Source organism: Heteronotia binoei, chromosome 5, assembly GCF_032191835.1.
Source record: "Heteronotia binoei isolate CCM8104 ecotype False Entrance Well chromosome 5, APGP_CSIRO_Hbin_v1, whole genome shotgun sequence".
Lineage (NCBI taxonomy): Eukaryota > Metazoa > Chordata > Lepidosauria > Squamata > Gekkonidae > Heteronotia > Heteronotia binoei.
Window position 1 is genome coordinate 30,610,617 of NC_083227.1, and position 21,694 is coordinate 30,632,310.

At 42.9% G+C, this 21,694-nt stretch overlaps 1 protein-coding gene across 1 annotated transcript in view; it reads right to left on the reverse strand.

Annotated features, from left to right (window-relative positions):
* Positions 1-8,553: 8,553 nt before the first annotated feature.
* The window catches only part of LOC132571903 (zinc finger protein 91-like), a 32,280-nt gene continuing 19,139 nt past the window's right edge, over positions 8,554-21,694 (reverse strand). Inside the window, 7 exon segments of the mRNA XM_060238696.1 lie at positions 8,554-9,494; positions 9,496-9,654; positions 9,656-9,967; positions 9,969-10,342; positions 14,842-16,271; positions 20,811-20,987; positions 21,480-21,572. Coding sequence (XP_060094679.1) covers positions 9,176-9,494; positions 9,496-9,654; positions 9,656-9,967; positions 9,969-10,342; positions 14,842-16,271; positions 20,811-20,987; positions 21,480-21,572 — 2,864 coding nt within the window. The 3' untranslated portion in view covers positions 8,554-9,175.

Here is a 21,694-nt window from a genome sequence, read left to right on the forward strand (position 1 = left end):
CAGGGCAACAGACTTCCAGAGGTGATTTGCTTCTGTAGAGTGATCCCTGAGTTCCCAAGTGGAAAGCCATCCGAATACTCCTCAGGGCTGACCCTGCTTAGTTTCCAGGATCCGATGCAATCAGATTAGCATGGGCTATCCAAACCTATGCATCCTTTTATTATTTATGGCCCTGAAAATGCTGGATACACAACATTTGCATCCTTTGCATCATTTATATCAGAATTAGCTTATCTTTATGCAGAATCTTGATTTTAAGTACTCAGCCCCAACTGATTCTCTCACCCCTAATTCTCCCCTCGGGGAGTTTGGTAAAGTAATCGAAAATGCTATCAAGTCACAGTCAGCTTACAGTGACCCATAGAGTTTTCAAGGCAAGAGACAAACAGAGGCGGTTTGCCATTGCCTGCCTCTGTGTCATCCTTGTTGGTCTCCCATCCAAGTATTAGCCAATGCCAACCCTGCCCCCTTACTTCCAGGCAGGGCCCCTGACTCCCAGGTGGCCCCACTGGGGTGAAGCCTGCTTTTTGATTTTTCTTTGCCGTGGCTGAATCAGTGAAGCATCAGCAGCTGGAGCTGGGAGAGCTAATCAGGGCACACAGTATATTGCAGCAGCAAGAGCAGCAGGCAAAGAGGAGGGAGGCGGAGGAGCAGAAGGTGGAGGAAGCTGTGTGGAATGGGCCGGACAGATGGAGCTGCTGGCTGCAAAGTGCTTACAAAACATACAAACCTGCTTGCAAGCAAGGTGCAGTCACTTCTTGACTCCAAAGTTTAAGGGCTGGCTGCCTTGACTTGGCCACATTCAGAGCCTCCAGGTTTTGCCCTACCTCAGAAAGCTTCTGATAAGTGGCAAGCCTTGCAGTGGATGGGAAAGGGTGCCATCTTGGGCAGGTTTTTAAAAAACTTTTAAAATCCCAGCTACAGCCCTGGCCTTACCGCTGCTCCACATGAACTGAGGTAGGGATGCAAGCTTCCAGGTGGGACCTGGGGATCCCCCAGAATTACAGCTAATCTCCAGCCTACAAAGATCAGTTCCCCTAAAAAAAAAAAAATGGCTGCTTTGGAAAGTGGACTTTGTGGCATTGTACTCCACTGAGGTCCCTGTCCTCCCTAGGCTACACTTCAAGTCTCCAGGAGTTTCCCAACCTGGATATGGCAACCTTATCCCACAGTGGAATCTGCATATTCCCTTTCTGCAGACACTCCACTGGCCACGGAGCAATTATGAAATTCAATTAATTGTTCTAGTTACCACAACAAAGCCCTTAAAAGCACTGGAATCAAATACATGCAGGACTATCTCTTGTGTTCTGTCGTGAGTTGTGACATCTCCACTTGTTTCAGCAAAGCCCTCTCAAGGTGCCAACCTGCAAACAGGTAAGATTGGCAACTGCCCATTCACATACTCTCTGCGTTAGCTCCTATATTGTGGAACAGTCTACCTGAGGGTCTTAGGAAGGTCCCCACATGTCTATTGTTTTGCAAAATGTGGGAAATAGTATTGGTCAGGCAGGCATTCTTGTCAAGGCAGCAAAGCAGCAGCATAATGGATCAGCTCCAAAGAGGACTTTTATCAGGGATAAAGGTTTCCCAACATTGATGGTCTTGTTGTCTTAAACAGAACTTTCACTTGCACTGTTCTTGTTTTTCCCATTGTACAGTTCCAGCCCAACTGCATTATTTTGTTTTACTAGGAAACTTTGCTGTTAAGATTCAAATGTTATCTTGCAATTCACTTACTCATTCACTGAAGTTACTATGGCCCTTTTCACACTTACCAGTGGAAGCCGGAAGGGAGTCGGTATTGTGCCGCCTTGCAGTAATCCGAGACAGGGATGGGAGTTTTCAGACACATGTTTTTTTTTCCGATAGGGTTCCGTGATTGAAGCGATCCATTTCACACTGTTCCGCTCTTATCTCGCTTCCACCAGCGCCAGCTGTTTTCGCCTGCCGGCTCGCGATCTCCAGCTTATCTTTTTTTTTTTTTGGAACGTCCGGCTGAGATCGCTATAGCGCTATAGCGACGTATCACAACAGCAACACCATAGAGATGGCTAGGCTCTATTGAGATAAGTTACCAGATTTCAGCGGCGGCAATATCTGGCATTTTAATGGAGCCCAGGCATCCCTATGGTGATGCTGTTGTGATACGTCACTATAGCGCTATAGCGATCTTAGCCGACGTTCCCCCCCCCAAAAAAGCCGGAGATTGCGCGCGCCGGCGGGCGAAAAAGGGCGCGAAAACTGCTCCCGGGTTAGATACTGGACATTTCACACAGCATCCCATAGCGATTTCAACCCGGAAGAAGGGGTTGAAAAGTGGAAGAAGCTGCTCTTTGTTAGTAACGACTCAGGCATGCCTCACTACCGGGACAGCCGCGGGACTGTGTGAAAAGGTGAGAGTATTCCGGTAGCAGCCAGTTACTGAATCGGGTCTGTCTGAAATGCCAGCAGAAACCCGTTACTGATCAGTAACTGACCAGCTGGCATACCGGAATACTTAGGCTGTGTGAAAAAGATCATAATCTTTAATGCCCTTACTGACTGAGAAATTATCATACTTTGTAATACCCCTTGAGTACCAGGGAGAAAGGTGGACTACAAATGAAAATAACTCAATAATTTGCAAAGTTTAATTTTGTTGAGCGCACTCTATAAAGATATGCTGTGAAATCCAGACCCAAAATAGATGAAAAAGTATAAGACTAAGGGATCATCACCCTCTGTTGTTTCTTTCACTCCTCTTAACTTCAAATGATGGCATCTACAATCTAAGACCTCATATTTTACCTCCAATGAACTCAGTTATGTTTTATTAATAAGATGAGACCTACCAAGACCAAATTAGCTGCTACCTGAGCTATAAAATTTGAAAAAGGCTAGTGGTCATGGCACACAAAGGGTGCTGCTTAAAGGGTAAGGGCAATTAGCAGGAGCAGAAGCAGCAGGTCTGTGAAAGAGGCTCTGTCCCTTTCCTATTCTCTTTTCCTTTTCCACCTTCCCTTTTCTTGTTTTTCTCTTCCCTAATTTTTGTTCTTCAGTTTTTGTTATTATTTATATGTCTATACAGCATTAAAACTAAATTAGATGGAACGCATACTGTGTCAGTACTAGAGAGCTGTAAGCATTTGTTGAAATAGGAATTTATAATACCTCAACAAAATGTTTTAACAAAAATTTGACATTTTGAAAAATGAGCTAGATTGGAGATTAAATAATTTGAAAACAGCCAGGAATCTTATATAATTTCAGCTTTAAACTACCAAACTCCCAAGTGGTGAAAATGCTAATCTTTCCAAAGATACTTTTTCTTTCCAAAACTGGCAGTATTTGTACCCACTATAACTGTTGGATTGCTACAGAATCATACATAATTTTACAGGAAATTCACAATTCCTTCCCCTTAAGTTCACAGAATCAGCATTCCCGTCAAATGTCCATCTAGCCAGTGTTTCCTATAGTGGGTGATATTGCCCCCTGGGGGGGGGGTGCTGAAACAATCCAGGGGGGCGGTAGTAGCCTTGGGTGCAATTGGGGGGCGGTGAATAAAAATAAGGGGGTGGTGGAAGCATAAAGGGAGAAGAGAAGAGGGCAGGAGGTGTCAAAACATCAAGTTTCTGGGAGGTATCCAGAATTTCTAATTTAGAAAAAAAATTCCCATTAACAAAAATAGAGAGTTCCTTTTTGTCTTCTACTTAGTGCAATTTCACCCAATTAGACTAATAATGAGGCCCAGAACTCCTTCCATTTAAAATATAAGAAGGATGCAGTTTATTTACAAGACTGAATAAGAAATAGATGTGTATAGACCCATAAACAAAGGAACCCATAAACAAAAAATCTTACTAGCTATCCTAGCCAATACAGCTAGCAGCTAGCAGCTTCTCAAGGTTGCTTGCAGTTTCTCAACGATACAGTTCCAGTCAGGACAGTGGAAGAACTAAGGCAATTGCACAAGCTTCTCTGAAGAGTTCCAACCTGCAGCTTTCTCCTCACAAGGTTTTCTGCAGAGCATTAAGCTTCTTACAGTCCTGTGGTTACCAGGTGGTTGCTTCTGTTGATTTCAGCCAACTGCAGTGCCCCAGACACAAGAGTGTCTTCTGCAGGAGCAGCACGTGGAAGTAGGCAGGGTAGACGACTGCCTAGGGTGTCTCCTTATTCCCTCTTCCCATGTGGCACGAACTTGCCAGCCAGCAGGCAAGCTGAGAGCCCTGGGTGGTGCTACAGGGCTGCTTTTCTTTGTAGGGCAAATGTTGTCTGTGCTTGTTGGAGGCTTCCAAGGAAGAGAGCCCCATTTTACCGCTGCCTGCTGCTTTCAGGTTGAAAGCGGCTGGGTGGCAGCACCTTCCCATTGCACTAGTCAGAGCTGATGAGTGCAATGGGAAGGTGCTGCCCACCCAGCTGCTCTCAACCCGAAAGCAATGGGCAGCAGTAAAATGGGGCACTCTTCAGAGGCTTCCTTTGAAGCCTCTAACAAGCACAGACAACATTTGCCCTGTGAAGAAAAGTGGCAGTGCGGCAGAACTTGCATGCACCGCCCGGGACTCTTGGCTTGCCTGCTGGCTGGTACGATAATGTCATTGCCGGTGTGTGAAGAATATCCCTCTGTTAGGAGCTCATGGGGGGGGGGGGGGGCATGGCTAGGGCGACGGAACCCCTAGTGCCAGCACTGATCTTCTGCTCCTTTTTTTGAGTTTGGATATTTTACTAATCCACTTATATCCCTGACTGGCAAAGTGCTAGAATTGTGGAAACAATCATTGGTACAAAACTAATTTAGCTGGGCCCATCTAGATCTTCTTCTGTCAAATAACTGTCAAACTAGATAGCCTGTCAGTTGGAATTGACAGTTCACAGGTGTTTGCCATTAAGAACATGGTCTCTAGGCTTATTTAAGGTGATATCAACCTACACAAACACTTAGAACTTGGGTATTGTCATTTTCCAGGTAATGATGCAGACAAATACACACATGGTTGATGAAATGCTCAATTTCTTGACAGGAGGCTTCTGCGACTTGTGGATGGGGCATTATGGCAGTCTAGTCTGCCCTCCCAACCCAATCCTGTAGCTATGACACAGTGATAAAAAACTAAGCAATGACCAACTGGCATTACATCAAAGAAGCCTCTCTATCTCCATAGTAGTAAAGCCTCTTCAAAGAAACTTCCTTATTCTTTTATGTCATTCTGTAAGCAGTTAAGTGCTTTCTGAATAGCCTGAAGCCAGGAGCCCACTGCTGGCTGCCTGCTTCATTCATTACTTCATGTTTCCCACGCTCTGACCTTACTTCCCACGGAGCTGACTGAGATAAACAGATATAAACAGATGCTGCTTCAAATACTACTCTAATCTCTGCACTGATAATGATAAGTAATGATTTCAAAATTAAAGAAATTGCAAAGGTGGCTTTTCCCCAACTATTCATGTGGGGGGTAGGGTTCCCAAGTCTGACTCAAGAAATATCTGGAGATTTTGGGGATACAGCCAGGAGACTTAGGGTGGAGCCAGGAGCAAGGTTGTGACAAGTACAATTGAACTCTGAAAGAAGTTCTGGCAATCACATTTAAAGTGACTGCACATTGTTTAAATGCCTTCCCTCCATTTGAAACAATGAAGGATAGGGGCTCCTTCTTTGGGGCCTCATTGAAATGGACCCCCTGGTCTGACTGTTTTGAAACTTGGTGTTTTGAGTAGTGGCATTGGACGCTATGCTGAACATTTGGTGCCTCTACCGCAAAAAACGGCCCTCCCAGAGCCCCAGATACTCATGGATCAATTCTCCATTATACCCTATTTTTATTTTAATATTATCCTTTGTTATCTTAATTTTCTGTGTGTATAAATTTTCAAGTTGGAGACTGCAGGGCTGCCAGTTTGCTGAAACTGAATCTATTTGAAAGAGGTGGATGAGCAAGACTGAGAAGTAGGTCTTAACTGACCACAACATTTTGCAAGCCAGAACTAATTGGTGAATTGAACTCAGACTGCCTGTTGCTTTTCCTGTTTACTGCTACATGCATATTTTATCTTCATTGGTTTTGTTGAATTGTTCTGTATGATGGAAGTGATGCATTGTATACTATATTTCAATTGCTGTTACCTGCCCTGAGCCCACTTGCAGGGAGGGTGGGATAATAATTATAAATAAATTTCAAAAATTCTCTGTGTATGCAAATGTTACTATGGTTGATTTTATAAAATTATTTCTATGCCCGGTTCGAAGTGGATCGCAAGGAAGCGGAATTACTAGTAACATCACTGCTGGGGACTGAGCAAGGTTCTCCTTTCGTTGTGAGGGAGCACGATGTTAGGCGCATAATGCAAGCAGTAAATTCTAGAAAGGCTGCAGGTCCTGATAATATCCCGGGTTGTGTAGTAAAGGAATGTGCAGGGCAGTTAGCTGGGGTGTGGACTGAGATCTTTAATCGTTCTTTGTCACAATCTATTGTTCCCACTTGTTTGAAGGCTTCTCTTATTGTCCCAATACCAAAGAGGACGCCAGCAAAGGTTTTAAATGACTATAGGCCAGTGGCCTTGACTTCTGTGATAATGAAGTGTTTTGAGCAATTAGTTCGAAAATATATTATTTCCTGCCTGCCTGTTACTTTTGATGAACATCAATTTGCTTACAGGAAAAACAGATCTACTGAGGATGCTGTTAATACTGTCCTTTATACTGCTTTATCGCATTTGGATAAAAAGGGGACGTATGTTAGAATGTTGTTTGTGGATTTTAGCTCCGCTTTTAATACAATATCACCCCATAGATTGTTGTTTAAGCTTAAGGATTTGAAGCTGTCGGACTCTATATGTGAGTGGATTTTGAACTTTTTATCAGGTCACTCACAAAGGGTTAAAATGGACGGATATACTTCTTCCGTGAAGATCTTAAACACTGGCACTCCTCAGGGATGTCTTGAGTCCACTTCTTTTCACTATTTATACGTCTGATTGTGTTTCTAGTAGTCTGAGTAACAAAATCATTAAGTATGCAGATGATACAACGTTAGTGGGGCTCATCTCCGAGAATGATGAGTCTGCGTATAGGAGGGAAGTTCATCAGCTGTCCCTTTGGAGTAAAGTAAATAACCTTATTTTTAATGTAAATAAGACGAAGGAAATCATAGTGGATTACAGGAAGAGTAGTCTGGATATTCAGCCATTGTTTATTGATGGTGTTATGGTAGAACAGGTGACAGAATGGAAGTTTTTGGGAATTACTATGAAACAGGATCTAACATGGGGGGCAAATACTTCAGCTCTAGAGAAAAAGGCCCAGCAACGACTATACTATTTAAGACTCTTAAGATCACAACAACTGTCAGGGAGTCTGCTGGTTGCCTTTTATCGTAGTTCCATTGAGAGCATTCTATCTTATTGCCTCTGCATGTGGTTTGGGAGCTGCACGGAAGCAGAGAGAAGGGTGCTCCAAAGAGTGATGGTAAGAGCACAGAAGATTTGTGGATGCTCTCTCCCCTCATTGGTGGATCTGTATAATATGGGATGTAAAAGGAAGATACAAATGATCTTAAAGGACCCTTCACATCCGGGCCACTTGCTATTTGAGATCTTACTGTCGGGCAGACGATACAGAGTGTTGAAGGCTAAGACAAATAGATTTAAGGGCAGCTTCTATCCAAGTGCTGTGGTTAGGCTAAATGCAGGGCTATGAATGGTTATTTGTTTTAGATGTAGGCTAATGTAGGGTCATGAATGGTTATTTGTTTTAGATGTATTTAAATCGTTTATGTATATGTCTTTTCTTTAGTGTTGATGTGTTGGTATGTTTGTGGAAGAGCACCTCATTTCGTTGCTCTCATTTTCCTTTTTTGAGAAAATGACAATAAATTTATCATATCATATCATATCATATCATAAAATTATTTTTGGAATTTCAAGCTTTAAAGTGTCTTCTTTACAATATCTTTGTTAACCCTGTGTGCAAATATGTCACTGCATCTTTTAGTCCACTCCTTGAAGGTAGATTTCTAGGGGGGCGCTGAGTAATTTTTTTCCTGAAAAGGGGGTGTTAGGCCAAATAAATTTGGGAACCTCTGATCTAGCCTCTGTTTAAAAGCCTTCAAAGAAGAACCCACCACCTCCCAAGGAAGCCTGTTCCATATTATATACAAGACTTGCCTCAACCTATCCTCAATTCAAGTTTCCATGACAGATTAACCAAAATGCCAGCAGTTGTTTTCTGCATTTGGCCTTGTTGTTGGCATAATCCCAATTGGAGGAAATCCAAAAAAGAAATCAGATACTAATACAAATAATTCACATGATGTGGCTATGATTATATAAAAGGATTTTTGAAAAACAGCCAAAAAAACACCACTCTTAGTTACATTTTGAGTCCAAACGAGAATCTATTCAAACACTTCTCTACTCTGTCAATATCAGTTCTCTTCTGTTTCAAATTTCTACTAATCTCTTATGCATCTCCCGAGGCATGTACTCAGGTACAAGCCTTTCTCACAATTGTAACAATACATACAAGTTTTCCAATGTAAGAATGTCAGATAAAATGGAGATATGAAAACTCTGTGATTGGGATTAGCGTCATTCACAGGGTTTCTCCAAAGTGTGAATCCTTTGGTGGGAAGTAAGGCCAAATTTCCGATTGAAGCTCTTCCCACATTGCAAACATGTATATGGTTTCTCCCCACTGTGAATCCTTTGGTGAGAAGGTCTGTATTCCTTCTGAAGCTCTTTCCGCACTCCCAGCATTTATATGGTTTCTCTCCAGTGTGAATTCTTTGGTGTGAAGTAAGATTTGCACCCCAACTGAAAGTCTTACCACACTCTAAGCATTTATATGGTTTTTCCCCAGTGTGAATTCTTTGGTGGTAAGGTTTGTTCTTTGAGTAAAGCTTTTCCCACACTCTAAACAGTTATATGGTTTCTTCCCTGCATTAATACTTTGATGATAAATAAGGTGTGTACTCCACTTGAAACTCTTCCCACATTCCAAGTGTTTATATGGTTTCTCCCATGTGGATCATTTGATGAGAAATAAGGTTTGCACTCTTATTAAAGCTCTTTCCACACTTTAAGCACTTATATGGTTTCTCACCTGTGTGAATATTTTGATGAGAATGAAGGTTTGAACTCCTATTGAAGCTCTTTCCATACTAAGCATTTATATGGCTTCTCCCCAGTGTGAATTGTTTCATGGAAAGTTAGGTGTGCTTTTTAACTGAAGCTCTTCCCACACTGCAAGCATGTATATGGTTTCTCCCCTGTATGAATCATTTGATGAGAAGAAAGGTTTGCACTGCAACTGAAACTCTCTGCATTCCAAGCATTTGTATGATTTCTCCCCTATGTGAACTGTTTGATGTGACATAAAGTGTGCACCTTGTCTGAAGCTCTTCCAACATTCCAAGCACTTGTATGGTTTCCCTACTGTGTGAATTTTTTGATGAGAAATAAGGTTTGCATTGGAAGTAAAACTCTTTTCACATGCCAAGCATTTGTATGATTTCTCTGTGAAACTTTTGATGTGATGTAAGATGTGCATTGTGTCTGAAGCTCTTCCCACACTGCAAGCATTTATATGGTTTCTCCACTGTGTGAATCCTTTGATGGGAAGTAAGGTTTGTACCAGAACTGAAACTCTTTCCACATTCCAAACATTTGTATGATTTTTACCATGTGAACTCTTTGATGTGAAGTAAGGTGTGTACTCTGTCTGAAACGCTTTCCACAATCCAAGCATTTATATGGTTTTTCCCCTGTATGAATTCTTTGGTGAGAAGTAAGGTTTGCACCCCAACTGAAACTCTTCCCACATTCCAAGCATTTATACGGTTTCTCCCCAGTGTGAATTCGCTGATGCGAAATAAGGTTTGTGCTCTCACTAAAGCTCTTTCCACACTGCAAGCATTTATATGGTTTCTCCCCCGTGTGAAACCTTTGGTGAGAAGTAAGGCTATTGATGTGACTATAGCTCTTCCCACACTATGCATTCATATGGTTTCTCCCCTGTGTGACTCCTTTGGTGGGAAATAAGGTTTGCAATCCAACTGAAGGTCTTTCCACACTCCAGGCATCTGTATGGTTTCTCCCCTATTTGAATTCTCTGTTGTCTCTTAAAGCTAGATTTACAGATTGCCCTTTTCTCACTCAGAGTATGACAATTCCCTTGTTCCCTTTCCTCTGTTTTCTCTTCAACTGCAATTTCATGGAGTTCCCTGCCCACAAAGGCAAATGATTCCTCAGTTAGCTTCTTGTTTGTTTCTTTCCTCTTTCTCTCCTCCATTGAGATCTCTCCATTTCCAGCTTTTTTTCTACCTCCAGATCTATATCTCCATTCACATCCATATCCCCCACCACACTTGATTCCTCATCATCTCCTGCTGGAATAAAGTGAGCAGCTGAGGAATAAACACCACCTGCCATCTTGAGTCTGTAAACTATAAATCCAATAAAAACAGAAGAGATATTTAAGGATTATTATTCCTTCAATAGGCCTGGAGAAAGCTCTGCAAACTCTAAATTTTAGAGTCTTTTAAAGGGAAAGGAAAGGGGTGGGAAATTACTCCTCTAGGTCTCAGAAGCCAGATGCCTAATTCTTTTATTTAGTGACAAAAGAATAATTACTTACATTGAACATATGAAGCTGCCTTATACTGAATCAGACCCTTGGTCCATCGAAGTCAATATTGTCTACTCAGACTGGCAACAGCTCTCCAGGGCCTCAAGCTGAGGTTTTTCACGCCTACTTGCCTGGACCCTTTTTAGTTGGAGATGCTGGGGATTGAACCTGGGACCTTCTGCTTACCAAGCAGATGCTCTGCCACTGAGCCACCATGCCTTCCCTTCATGGCATGGGACTTGTTTTACAAACCTGGAGCCCCTCCCTCCAAATGTGGAGCCCCTCCCTCCAAAGTCTTAACTCCTCCTTTTCCTTTCCTGTCTCCATGGAGTCCTCACAGGAGTTGAATGTGAGTCTGAGGACAGGAGAGGTTGAAAGTCACTTCTCTAGTCAACTTTAATGTTTATATAGTGTTGGGAAATTCTGTGAGGGAAATTGTTTAAACTTTCCCACACAGCTCAATGGACCGCTGGATCACGAAAGAGATTGAGAGATCTTTAGTATTTAAAAATATATACTTTATTTCTAAAGGGATAGGGACATTGGGATGAAAATAATAACACTCATTACATCCTTACTTTAACACTAACAAGCTTGGTACTCAGTCAGCTCTCCCCAGATCCAAAACTGCCAACTGCTTCTTTAACCGTCGTTTTTCAACCCTCTGCTTAACATTCCATCAGCTCTCATCTCATTGGCAGTGAGCCAGATATCCCTTCCTTAGTCAGCCAAACAATACAAACTGGTAAACATATTAAACCCTACAATGACTGAACTTAGATATTGCCTAGACATGCAATATAAATACTCAGAATTCCAACAAATGGGACTGCCTTAAGTCCCATCATCCAACACTGCACTACTGGTCTCTTCCGATCTTCAGGAGAAGTGCCCTCCCCCAAGAAGTCCCACCCACCCAGCAAGCAGGGTTGGAAAGATTCACTTGGGAGAATGAGCACAATCATCAGGATTTAAAATCCGAACAGTGTAGGCACTCTGAGTCATAGGGAATAAATAGTTACATTTCTTAAGGGCTCTATATAACAAAAAGCATTACAGAGATATGAGCGAACTCTGAACCAACAGTCTCCTCTGAACTTAAGAAAAGAAGGTTTAATTTTCCTGGTGAACCATGTGAAAAAGATTTATATGAGAGAATGGTCACATGAATTAATTATTAATAATTAAGCACAGATTTTCTCGAGATTTGTCCAGGGAACACACTAGCATTTCTTCTAATGCAAGGCTTTCCTGATTATAATTACTTCATCTCTCTCCTGTCTTTTTCTCTTGGAGAGAAAAGTGGACTCTTATACAAAAAGGGAGGAGAAAACATTTCCATCTTGACTTTGGCTATTGCTTGTCTGTTGGAAGGCTTCTTTGCAGAAAGCAACAGCAGCCCAGAATGCCGGCAGCACAGAGCTTGAAAACTGGCCCAGGTGTCTGGGAGGGCTGCCATCCATCCTCGAGGTGGGGGCTGGAGATCTCCTGGGTTCACAGCTTGTGGTCTCCAGACAACAGGTCAGAGCAGGGGTGGCCAAACTGTGGCTCTTTCACACATATTGTGTGGCTCTCAAATGGCTGGCTTGGAGAAGGCATTTCTTTTTTCTTCTTTTCTAAAGATATATTTTTTTACTTATAATAAAAACATGTTTAAAACTCTTGCAATATTTTGTTTAAAATTGAAAGGTGGGGGAATAGTGGGATTTGACAATGCAATTTTTAAAATAAAACACCCAGAAAAAGCACAAGTATCATAGCAGAAACTAAAAATATAAAATGCTCTGAGCCTAGGAAAACATGAAATGGCTGGCCATTACAAGCTTCTCCCCCCCCCCCAAGGTCTACTCAGAGTGGCAGTGGCTCTCTAGTATAATGTCCCCCTTTGGCTGTGGGTTCTCAGGTTAGTATACTTAGGCAGGCACTCATTCTCAGGTTCATTCAGCAGGGACAAGCTGGCTCAAAACATCAACCATTTATTTGCAAGGAGACAACTTTAGCAAGTAACAGCTACAGCTAGCATACAAATGCTGGAAAGTGAAACCACTGGAGCTCCACTCCATTGAAATATATCACAGCGCAAAGTTGCGAGGAAAATGTGGAATGGACATCCGGGCCCAAACAGACTACTCTGGTAATGGAATGACAGCCCCCAGAGTAAAACCAGGCATTTCTCTATTTAAATCACTGATCCAAGCCAGCTGGTGACTGGGAGAATGTTTAAAGTTGTTTTCTTTCAGCATCCCCCTCCCCCATCTTGCTTCCTTGCAGCTCTCAAACATCTGACTTTATTCTATATGGCTCTTAAGTTAAGCAAGCTTGGCCACCCTGGACCTAGAGAAGGTGGACTGTATGGCATTATTTACCCTATTGAAGCTTCTCCCCAAACTCTGTCCTTTTCAGGCTGCACCCCCAAAGCTCCATTGATGGACCTCTGCTCCATATTTTTATCTAACCCCCTCTTGAAGCTGTCTATGCTTGTAGCTGCCACCACCTCCTGTGGCAGTGAATTCCACGTGTTAATCACCCTTTGGGTGAAGAAGTACTTCCTTTTATCCGTTTTAACCTGACTGCTCAGCAATTTCATTGAATGCCCCCGAGTTCTTGTATTTATAAAGGACACAGACAAAACACCATTAAAGATTTTTGTTTAAAGAAACTTAAAACAATAGGTGCCTTGAGGGTCTCCTGTGATTCGCTGGCATTGTATTTCCCCTGTGGCAAGTCTCTTTAATGTCAGAAAATATGCTTTCCAAATTGAGGGAGGGACATAATTAGCACTCTTGCAATAGTTTCTGATAACTGACACCTCTTGATCTGAATAATTGTATCAAAATCTAGAGACAATATCTGTGCTGTAGCAATCTTGCTTATGCTGTTCAGGTGTGGTTCAGGTATGCATCTGTAAGTTGCAAACCTACTTTTGATTTATTGACATTCATTACAGAAATGCTTTGAGCTTTTGATTTACATTCATTACATTCATTACAGAATTTACATTCATTACAGAAATGCTTTGAGCTTTTGATTTATTGACATTCATTACAGAAATGCTTTGAGCCTAAGACCCAGGGGAAAACATGAAATGGCTGGGCATTGTAAGCTTTTGTACATAAGTTGCTTCATGTGTTGGTCAGCCAATGGGAAAAATAGAGGCTTTGCTCTGTAGCTCCTGTCTGATTGAGCAAGCCTGGCAAAGCAAGTTGTGATGCAGAAGGAAGCAAGAGAGTGGGAGAAGGAAGGAGATGATAGTGAGTTGCTCGCGGTCCTGATAGCAGCTCTCTGGGGGCCTTATCTGGCCTCTGGGGGCATGTTTGACACCCCTAGTAGAAAATACTGATCCTTGTGTTTCAAAGCTGTTGTCTACCAGCAGATAAACCTAGACTAAACAGACACTGGGTCTCATACAGCAGACCTATCTATTTATAGTTGGGGAAGGTTGCAAACAGCCCACACAATATCCAAAACAAGAAACCACATAATACTTTTTTATTCTAGCCAACCAAAATGACACAAAATACAGTGCAAGCTTTTGAATTTGTTAGAACCCTTCCTCAGGCTGCTACAAGGACAAGTTCTCATGCCACCTCTGGTGGAATTAGATGTTGGCAGGCATACAGATTAGTTCAACTGCTGTAGGTGTTACATTCTGGCACATATTTTCGGCAGAAGAAGGCAACAACAAAGACCAGCCAAATTCAAGTCCCCCTTCCCTAGATGCTATTTTCTGTGTATAAACCGCTAATTTATTAATTAATTACATACCAGACTTGCCTCACTCAGTCATCAGTAACAAGTTTTCATGATCGGTCGCTTCATATTTTACCAGCTGTTAATAATTTCAGGATCTATTTTTTGCTGTTATTTGACATGGTTGTTGACACAATCCCCCGTTAAAGCTAATCCACAGAAGAAATCAACTGCTAAAGCACATAACTACCATTGTGTGTCTACAAGAAAAGATCTGTCCATAGAAAGTGGCAATTAACATTCCGTCTGCTTCCATTTTGACTCTAGAACAGGACCTATTCAAAGACTTCTCTGTCCTGACAGTATTAGTTCTCTCCTGTTTCAGATTTCTCCTACAGTCAGTTACTTTCTTTGTCTGATGTGTTATCAGGCACAAGCCTTTCCTACAACCAGAACACCTATATGGCTTTTCTGATGTAGGAAGGACAGACAGAATGGCAGATATGGTTTGGGAAGTAGATTCGGATTTATTTGTTTCATGGAGAAATTGGGTAAAGAGGAATTACGGGAACTTCTTTCAGCAACTGTAACTGACATGGTTCCTCTCTTGTGTGAACCCTTTGGTGGGAAGTAAGGCTTCTGCTGTTTCTGAAACACCTTCCACACTCCAGGCATTTGTTTGTTTTCTCCCTTTTATGAATGTTTTGATGTGAAGTTAGCCTGCTGCTCCGACTGAAGCTCTTTCCACACTCAAAGCAATCATATGGTTTTTCCCCAGTGTGAGTCCTCTTGTGAAAAGTAAGAGCTGCGCTCCAACAGAAGCTCTTTCCACATTCCAAGCACTGATATGGTTTCTCACCTGTGTGAATCCTTTGATGTGAACTTAGATTGTCATTCCTACTGAAGCTCTTTCCACATTCTAGGCATTTATATGGTTTCTCCCCAGTGTGAATCCTCTGGTGGGAAGTAAGTTCTGCACCCCAGCTGAAATTCTTTCCACATTCCAGGCATTTATAGGGTTTCTTGCCTGTGTGAATCCTTTGGTGAAAAACAAGTTCCGCAGTCCTTCTAAAGTTCTTTCCACATTCCAGACATGTATATGGTTTCTCCCCAGTGTGAATCATTTGATGTGAAGTGAGGTTGGCACTCCTTCTGAAGTTCTTTCCACACTCTGGACATTTATATGGTTTCTCCCCTGTATGAATTCTTTGATGTGAACGTAAATTGTCCCTCCATCTGAAGCTCTTTCCACAATGCAGGCATTTATATGGTTCCTCTCCTGTGTGAATCCTTTGGTGGGAAGCAAGATTTGAACTCTGACTGAAGTTTTTGCCACAATGAAAACATGTATATGGTTTCTCCCCGGTGTGAATCATCTGATGTGCAGTAAGCTTTGAACTATGACGGAAGTTTTTTCCACATTGTAAGCATTTATATGGTTTCTCCCCACTGTGAATCATTTGATGTGAATTAAGGTTCCCACTCTCACTGAAGCTCTTCCCACACTGCAAGCACGTATAAAGTTTCTCTCCCATGTGGATGCGTTTGTGAGAAGTAAGTCTTCTGCTCTGACTGAAGCTCTTCCCACACTCTGGGCATTTGTATGGCTTCTCCCCTGTATGAATCCTTTGATGGGTAGTCAGATGGTCACTTCGGTTGAAACTCTTTCCGCATTCTGGACATTTATATCCTTTCTCCCATGTCTGAGTTCTCTCTTGTTTCTTAATGTTAGATTTGCTGCCAACCTTTTTCTCACTCACAGAGTAACAGTTTCCTTGATCCCCTTCCTCTATTTTGTCTTCAAACAGAATCTGATGAAAGTCACCCTTCAACAAGTAAAACGATTGCTTCCTCTGCTGGTTTGCTTCTCTGTTCCTTCTCTGATGCTTCTCTGAGATCTCTTGATTCCCAGCTTCTTTTTTCACCTCCAGTTCTTTGTCTCCTTCCACATCCATTAGACATAATTCTCTCTCATCTTCTGCTGGAACAGAAGGAGAAACCGAATGAGAGATGCAGGAGCAAACACCACAAAGCAGACACAAACATTAATGAATGATTCTTACTCCAACAGGCATAGAACAGTGATATTCATTCGGTGACTCAGTCTTTGAGTTGCTACCTGGGGCTCTTCTAACCTAATGCAACACCCACCACCCACATTTCAGGAAAGTGGACAAGGTCTTTCTCTAGTGGGGCTTGTGGTTGGCAGGTGGTTTCCACCTTGAAACAGCCATCACTGAAGAACTGGTAAGCTGTGAGCTTCCTTCAGTGGCAGGCCTCATGTCAGACAGGAGTAAGTGTGGTTTTTTTCATTGATGGTAATTGCAAATGCAGTTCTCTGTAAGCTGTGGAGTGAGTACCGCTGGCCTTGAGAAACTTTTGCAACCTCTATCCTAGACATTTTTAAAGGGAGGAGAGCAGAGCTGTGGAAGGGAGAGGGGGGAATTGCAACCTACAGTTACTTCTCAGGGGTCCAAAAAAGAGCAGACAGTTGTGTCAACATTCTACTCATTTTCTGCTCCAACAGCGAGAGAATGAATGCACACATTAGGGTTTTGTTTACTTTAATAGAAGCATCTTTTGAAAAGGAAAAGCTTCAAAGCAGAAGCTGCCCTTTCCATCTCGCCAAATCCATGCTTAAGTGGCACCCTCCACCCCTGAAGATCATAACTCAGTTAACAGGAATGCAAACCTGCAGCTCTACTAATGCCAAAACTTTAATGATTAAATAGATCATCCTTAAGGCCAATAATCAATAGCCTCTGATCTTAAGGAGAGGAAGCTTTCTTATTGGTGGTGAAGCATGGGGCAAAGATCTGCATAGAATTACATTATTCAGGATTTAATGTCTTGATAGGATAAGCACTCTGCATCAGAAGGGAGGGGAAGGCATTTCTGAATTATTAATCAAAGATGATCTCAGCCTCTGTCTAAGGAGTTTGGGGAGGTGCAAATCATCCTCCCCTCCTCTATTTCTCCTCCCCTCCGTTAAGAGGTAGGCAAGGCAGAGGAGGGTGACTGGCTCAAAGCGAGTTTCAAGCCTGAGCCAGGACTTGAACCTGGGTCCTCTCAGTATGGTACTCTAAGCATTACCACACCAGGGCTTTTTTTGTAGCAGGAACTCCTTTGCATATTAGGCCACATACCCCAGATGTAGTTTACAGTAGGCCCTGTACTAAGAGCCCTGTAAGCTCGAAGGATTGGCTACGTCAGGGGTGTGTGACCTTGTGACGGAACCGGCCCGATTCTGCCTTCAGACCCGATCCCGTCAACTCCCTATTGAGTCGCCAACTCCTGGAGGGAGCTATTTCTCCTCCGGCCACTTGGGCTCGCTGCCACCACCTGCTCAGTCTAGAGGTTCAGATTGAGAGGAACAGGACTCCCAATCCCCGTCTCCAGCTATGAGGCCAGGCCTCAAGGTCCTCTGCCACCCTGTACTTGGGTATCACAGAGACCACAGCACTTCTTTGGGGAACCCCTGGAGGATTGGCACCTTATCCAACTGCATGCCTTCCCCCTTCCCCGGGGCCCCCTTCATAAAGTAGCGTGGTCTAAAGCGGTTGGGGATCTATGTGGTACAGAGTTTGACTGCCAGCATTCAAAACAGTAAAAATATTTAATTAAAAGAGAAAAACAAAACAAAACAAAAACAGTTGCATGTAAAAGTTTAGCACAGCACAGCACCCGCACAGCAACCAGCATGACAAATAAAAGGTGGTTTTAAACGCATCCTACTGTCTCTGGTCTAAACTTGCCCTGCCTTGGGAATGACTTACTCGGTCTGACTGCCTGGGGTCCTCCTCCTCTTGAGTAGGCCTCTCCCACAGTCAGGAGCCCACAGACTCACAACCTCTCTCGTGGAGGGCCAGCTGCAGACTGCCCTTTTCCCGCCTAACTCAAATAATAGAACAAAAGAACTTCCTGCCCCTCTAGGAGGCTTTCCCCCCTAGAGTTGCTGGTTTAACTCCAGAAGGGAGGAGGGAATGAGGGGAAGGCTAAAGAACTTCCTGCCCCTCTAGGAGGCTTTCCCCCTAGAGTTGATGGTTTAACTCTGGAAGGGAGGAGGGGATGGAGGGAGGCTAGGCCAAAGCCTACTTTAGTAGTTTAATGTTCCCTTCCAATGAAGCACCAACATTGACTAAGATGGCATTTCTCCACAGACCTAATATGCAAAGGAGTTCCTGCTACAAAAAAAGCCCTACACCATACTGTTTAATAGGATCTCGAGATCCGGTTCCGGCTCTGAGGGAGCAGACACCTGCTGACTGAGCTCCATCGAAGGGGAGTACTGTTGTTTGGTTTTATTTCAGTTTTAGCCTTTACACTCCTTTATACTCCTATAGTAATCTTATCTGCAACCTTTCATAATGGTGAAGGCTTTTAATGAGCAAACAGTAATGAGACTGCTGCTCCTCACTCTCCACGGACTTTTTGACTGCGTTACATTTGGTCTCTGACTGCTGGAGATTTTAGCCTTGAGATTTATATCTCAGCAGAAGGAAAGCTTTTACTGAAAAAAGTTGAACTTTTACTGAAAAAAGTTGAGCTAGGCTTTTCTTTTCTTTTTTTTAAAAGAACCTCAGTACCTTGTGTCTGACATTACGGCTTTTAGAGTTTTTTTTCTCTCCCCTTCTGAGCCTAGGTCTGAATCCCAGTTCTTCATTATGGGCATCAGCAAAAGAACTCGTGACCTAGATGACTCTTTCTCTCAGCTAGCACGTAAGCAAACTAAAATTAATGACTTCTATGCTTCAAGTCTATTCCCACCAACCTGCAATATTCCAACTTCCAACCGCTTTACACCCCTCATAAATCTTGAGGAAGATACCAACTCCACTGATGGGAGGGAAGATAAATCTCTCCTGATGCAAACAGTTGACAAAGACTTTGAACTTGCTACAAGTGATCATATACAGCTAACTGCTAAAACTGTTGAATCTATTTTTGAGAGACTTGGACAAATTGAAAATAAAATTGACCACTTATCTCAGAAATTCTTGCTAAATACCAGTTAAAGCAAACCCTGGGAAATTAGCAAGTGAAGAGTTGAAGAGCCCAAAGAAGAACTTGGTACAGCAGCAGTGTGAGGAGGGAGCCCAATTAAAATTAAAGCTGCAACCTTCCAAAGTGTGTTTAACTGTCTGCCCAAACAAAGGACAGAAGTTCTTATGGAACTCAATTCGATGGGCTACTTACCATCTAAAAGCCCTTCTAAGGGGGAAATTACCATCAATTGACTTAATTATGGTGGAACCTCTTACCAGCCCAAATCAGGCTCAAAGAATCTTGCTCACTTTCAGCAGTTCCAGGATCCCCAGTCTGCTGCAGTCTCAGAAAGACTTCCTTCACACCAAGGGGATTTTTCCAGCTAGGGTCTTTGTCAATTCTCTTATAAACCCCCTGCTACCCCACTGGCAAAAAGAGGGCTCTTTGACAGAGGACATCAATTTCAAGGCAGGAATGACGAAAGCTGGAGACCAGAGTGGCTTGGCTCAGGGTCCTGATTCACCTTTCTACCTGAACCCAGCTTCAGAGCATCTCCTTCTTGGGAGCTCCATAGAACAGGATCTAATTAACTTTTTCACAGCCCTCCCATCTATGGAACAACTTGCAATCACAACTAAACTCAAAGTGAGGGACAAACCTGCTCATGATGCCCAACACTCTTGAGAACGGTCAGCTTTATCAGTCCCTCTAACTCCTCTCATTTTTATGGAGGTAGACCAAAGGAAAACAGGAGTAAACCACTCACCCTTCCAACAAGTGAATCCTGAAGAGAAGACTGATTTAATTTCCACCATAGAAGGCAAATTGGATCTCAAGGAGAACCTTGAGTCATCAACACAAGCTGAAGTTCATACGTCTCCAGTAATGGCTGAGAACCCCCTTCTGAGCAGCAATAGTGAGATCGTGTGGCCAAATACAAGTCAACTAATTAAGAACATCTCAACCGGCTTGGGTAATGGATCTGTGTTTCATGATACCAATGGCACCCTTGAACAACGAACTAGAGAAGACTGACTCACCACCCCTTTCATACTCTCGCCATCCAAACCCTTTACCATTCTGGATATTAAGATCGTCTCCTGGAATGTGGCCAGCTGGAAGAATAATGCCAAGGATGCTGAGTTTATAAGATATCTTAAGGGGTTTGATGTTATATTACTACAAGAAACCTGGGCTCCACACCAGATCCAACTAGAAGGGTACAAGTCCTATTCCCTCCCAGCCTTCAGGAGTAATACAAGGGGTTGTTTTCAAGCAGGATTGTCTATACTTGTCTCCTCACATTTTGCCTTAGAACACATCACTCTACAGGCAAACATCTCTATGGAGCAGGTCGTCAAACTTCTCAAATAATTATCCTTTTTTTTAACAGGGTCTCATCCTGAAACCAGTAATGGCATTTTGCCACACCATGTACTGTGGGTCTTTCAACAACAATCTCACACAATGAGGGAATCATTCCAGGTTACACCTTGTCTCGTTCTGGGGTATCACCGTAAAGAAAACTCACTCTCAATCAGCTCTGTCTTAAAGGAAGTGTTCTTTTGAGTTCTTCCCAAGAAACACTCCAGCTTGTCTTCTGATGCAAGGTCTTCTTGTGAAAAACTCTCCTCCCTCATCTCTTTCTTGAGTGGGTCTTCTTGGGGAGAAAGAAAGCAGGACTCCTTTTTCCAGCAACAAAGAACATCTAAGGAAACAGAAAAACACTTCAGAATTGTTTTCTTTTTTTGTTTTTGCATTTTGTGTGTGTGTGTGCCTGAAAGTCATGGCAACCTCTGGTGACTCCTACAGGGGAATGGAGGACATTCAGAGAAGTGGCTTGATAGCCTGCCTCTGCCTCCTGATCCTAGTATTCTCTGGAAGTCTCCCATCCAAATACTTGCCAGGGTCGACCTGCTAAGCTTCTGAGATCTGACAAGATTGGGCTTGCCTGGGCTATCCAGGTCAAGGTGAAAACACTCCAGTCTTGATTTAAATAAGTCCATAATCCCAGCCGTCACTGATGGGAACATGGCTTCATGTCAGGCTTTACTTTCAGACACGAGGGGATGAGATGAAGGCACAAAGATAGCTACCAGGAAACCCCACAAGCAAACTGATCTATATACCCTGTGTGGGATAACAGTAGAGCCACAATTCTCAGACACTGAAGGGTCCATCCACACATCTAAGGAAGTACCTGTTGAGCTCTTCTTGTCTTCAGAATCCTGGACAAACATCTCATCCTCTTCCTCCAGCCAAGAGATGAGGTCAGGCTTGTAGGTCCAAAACCCTTTGAGGAGGAAAAGGGTACACAAACTAAGGACATCTTTGAGACTGTGTCTGCAGATTGTCTGGTTTTACAATCTTCCATTTTCCAGGGCATGGCACAACGACTCTGCAGGCCCTTGTTTA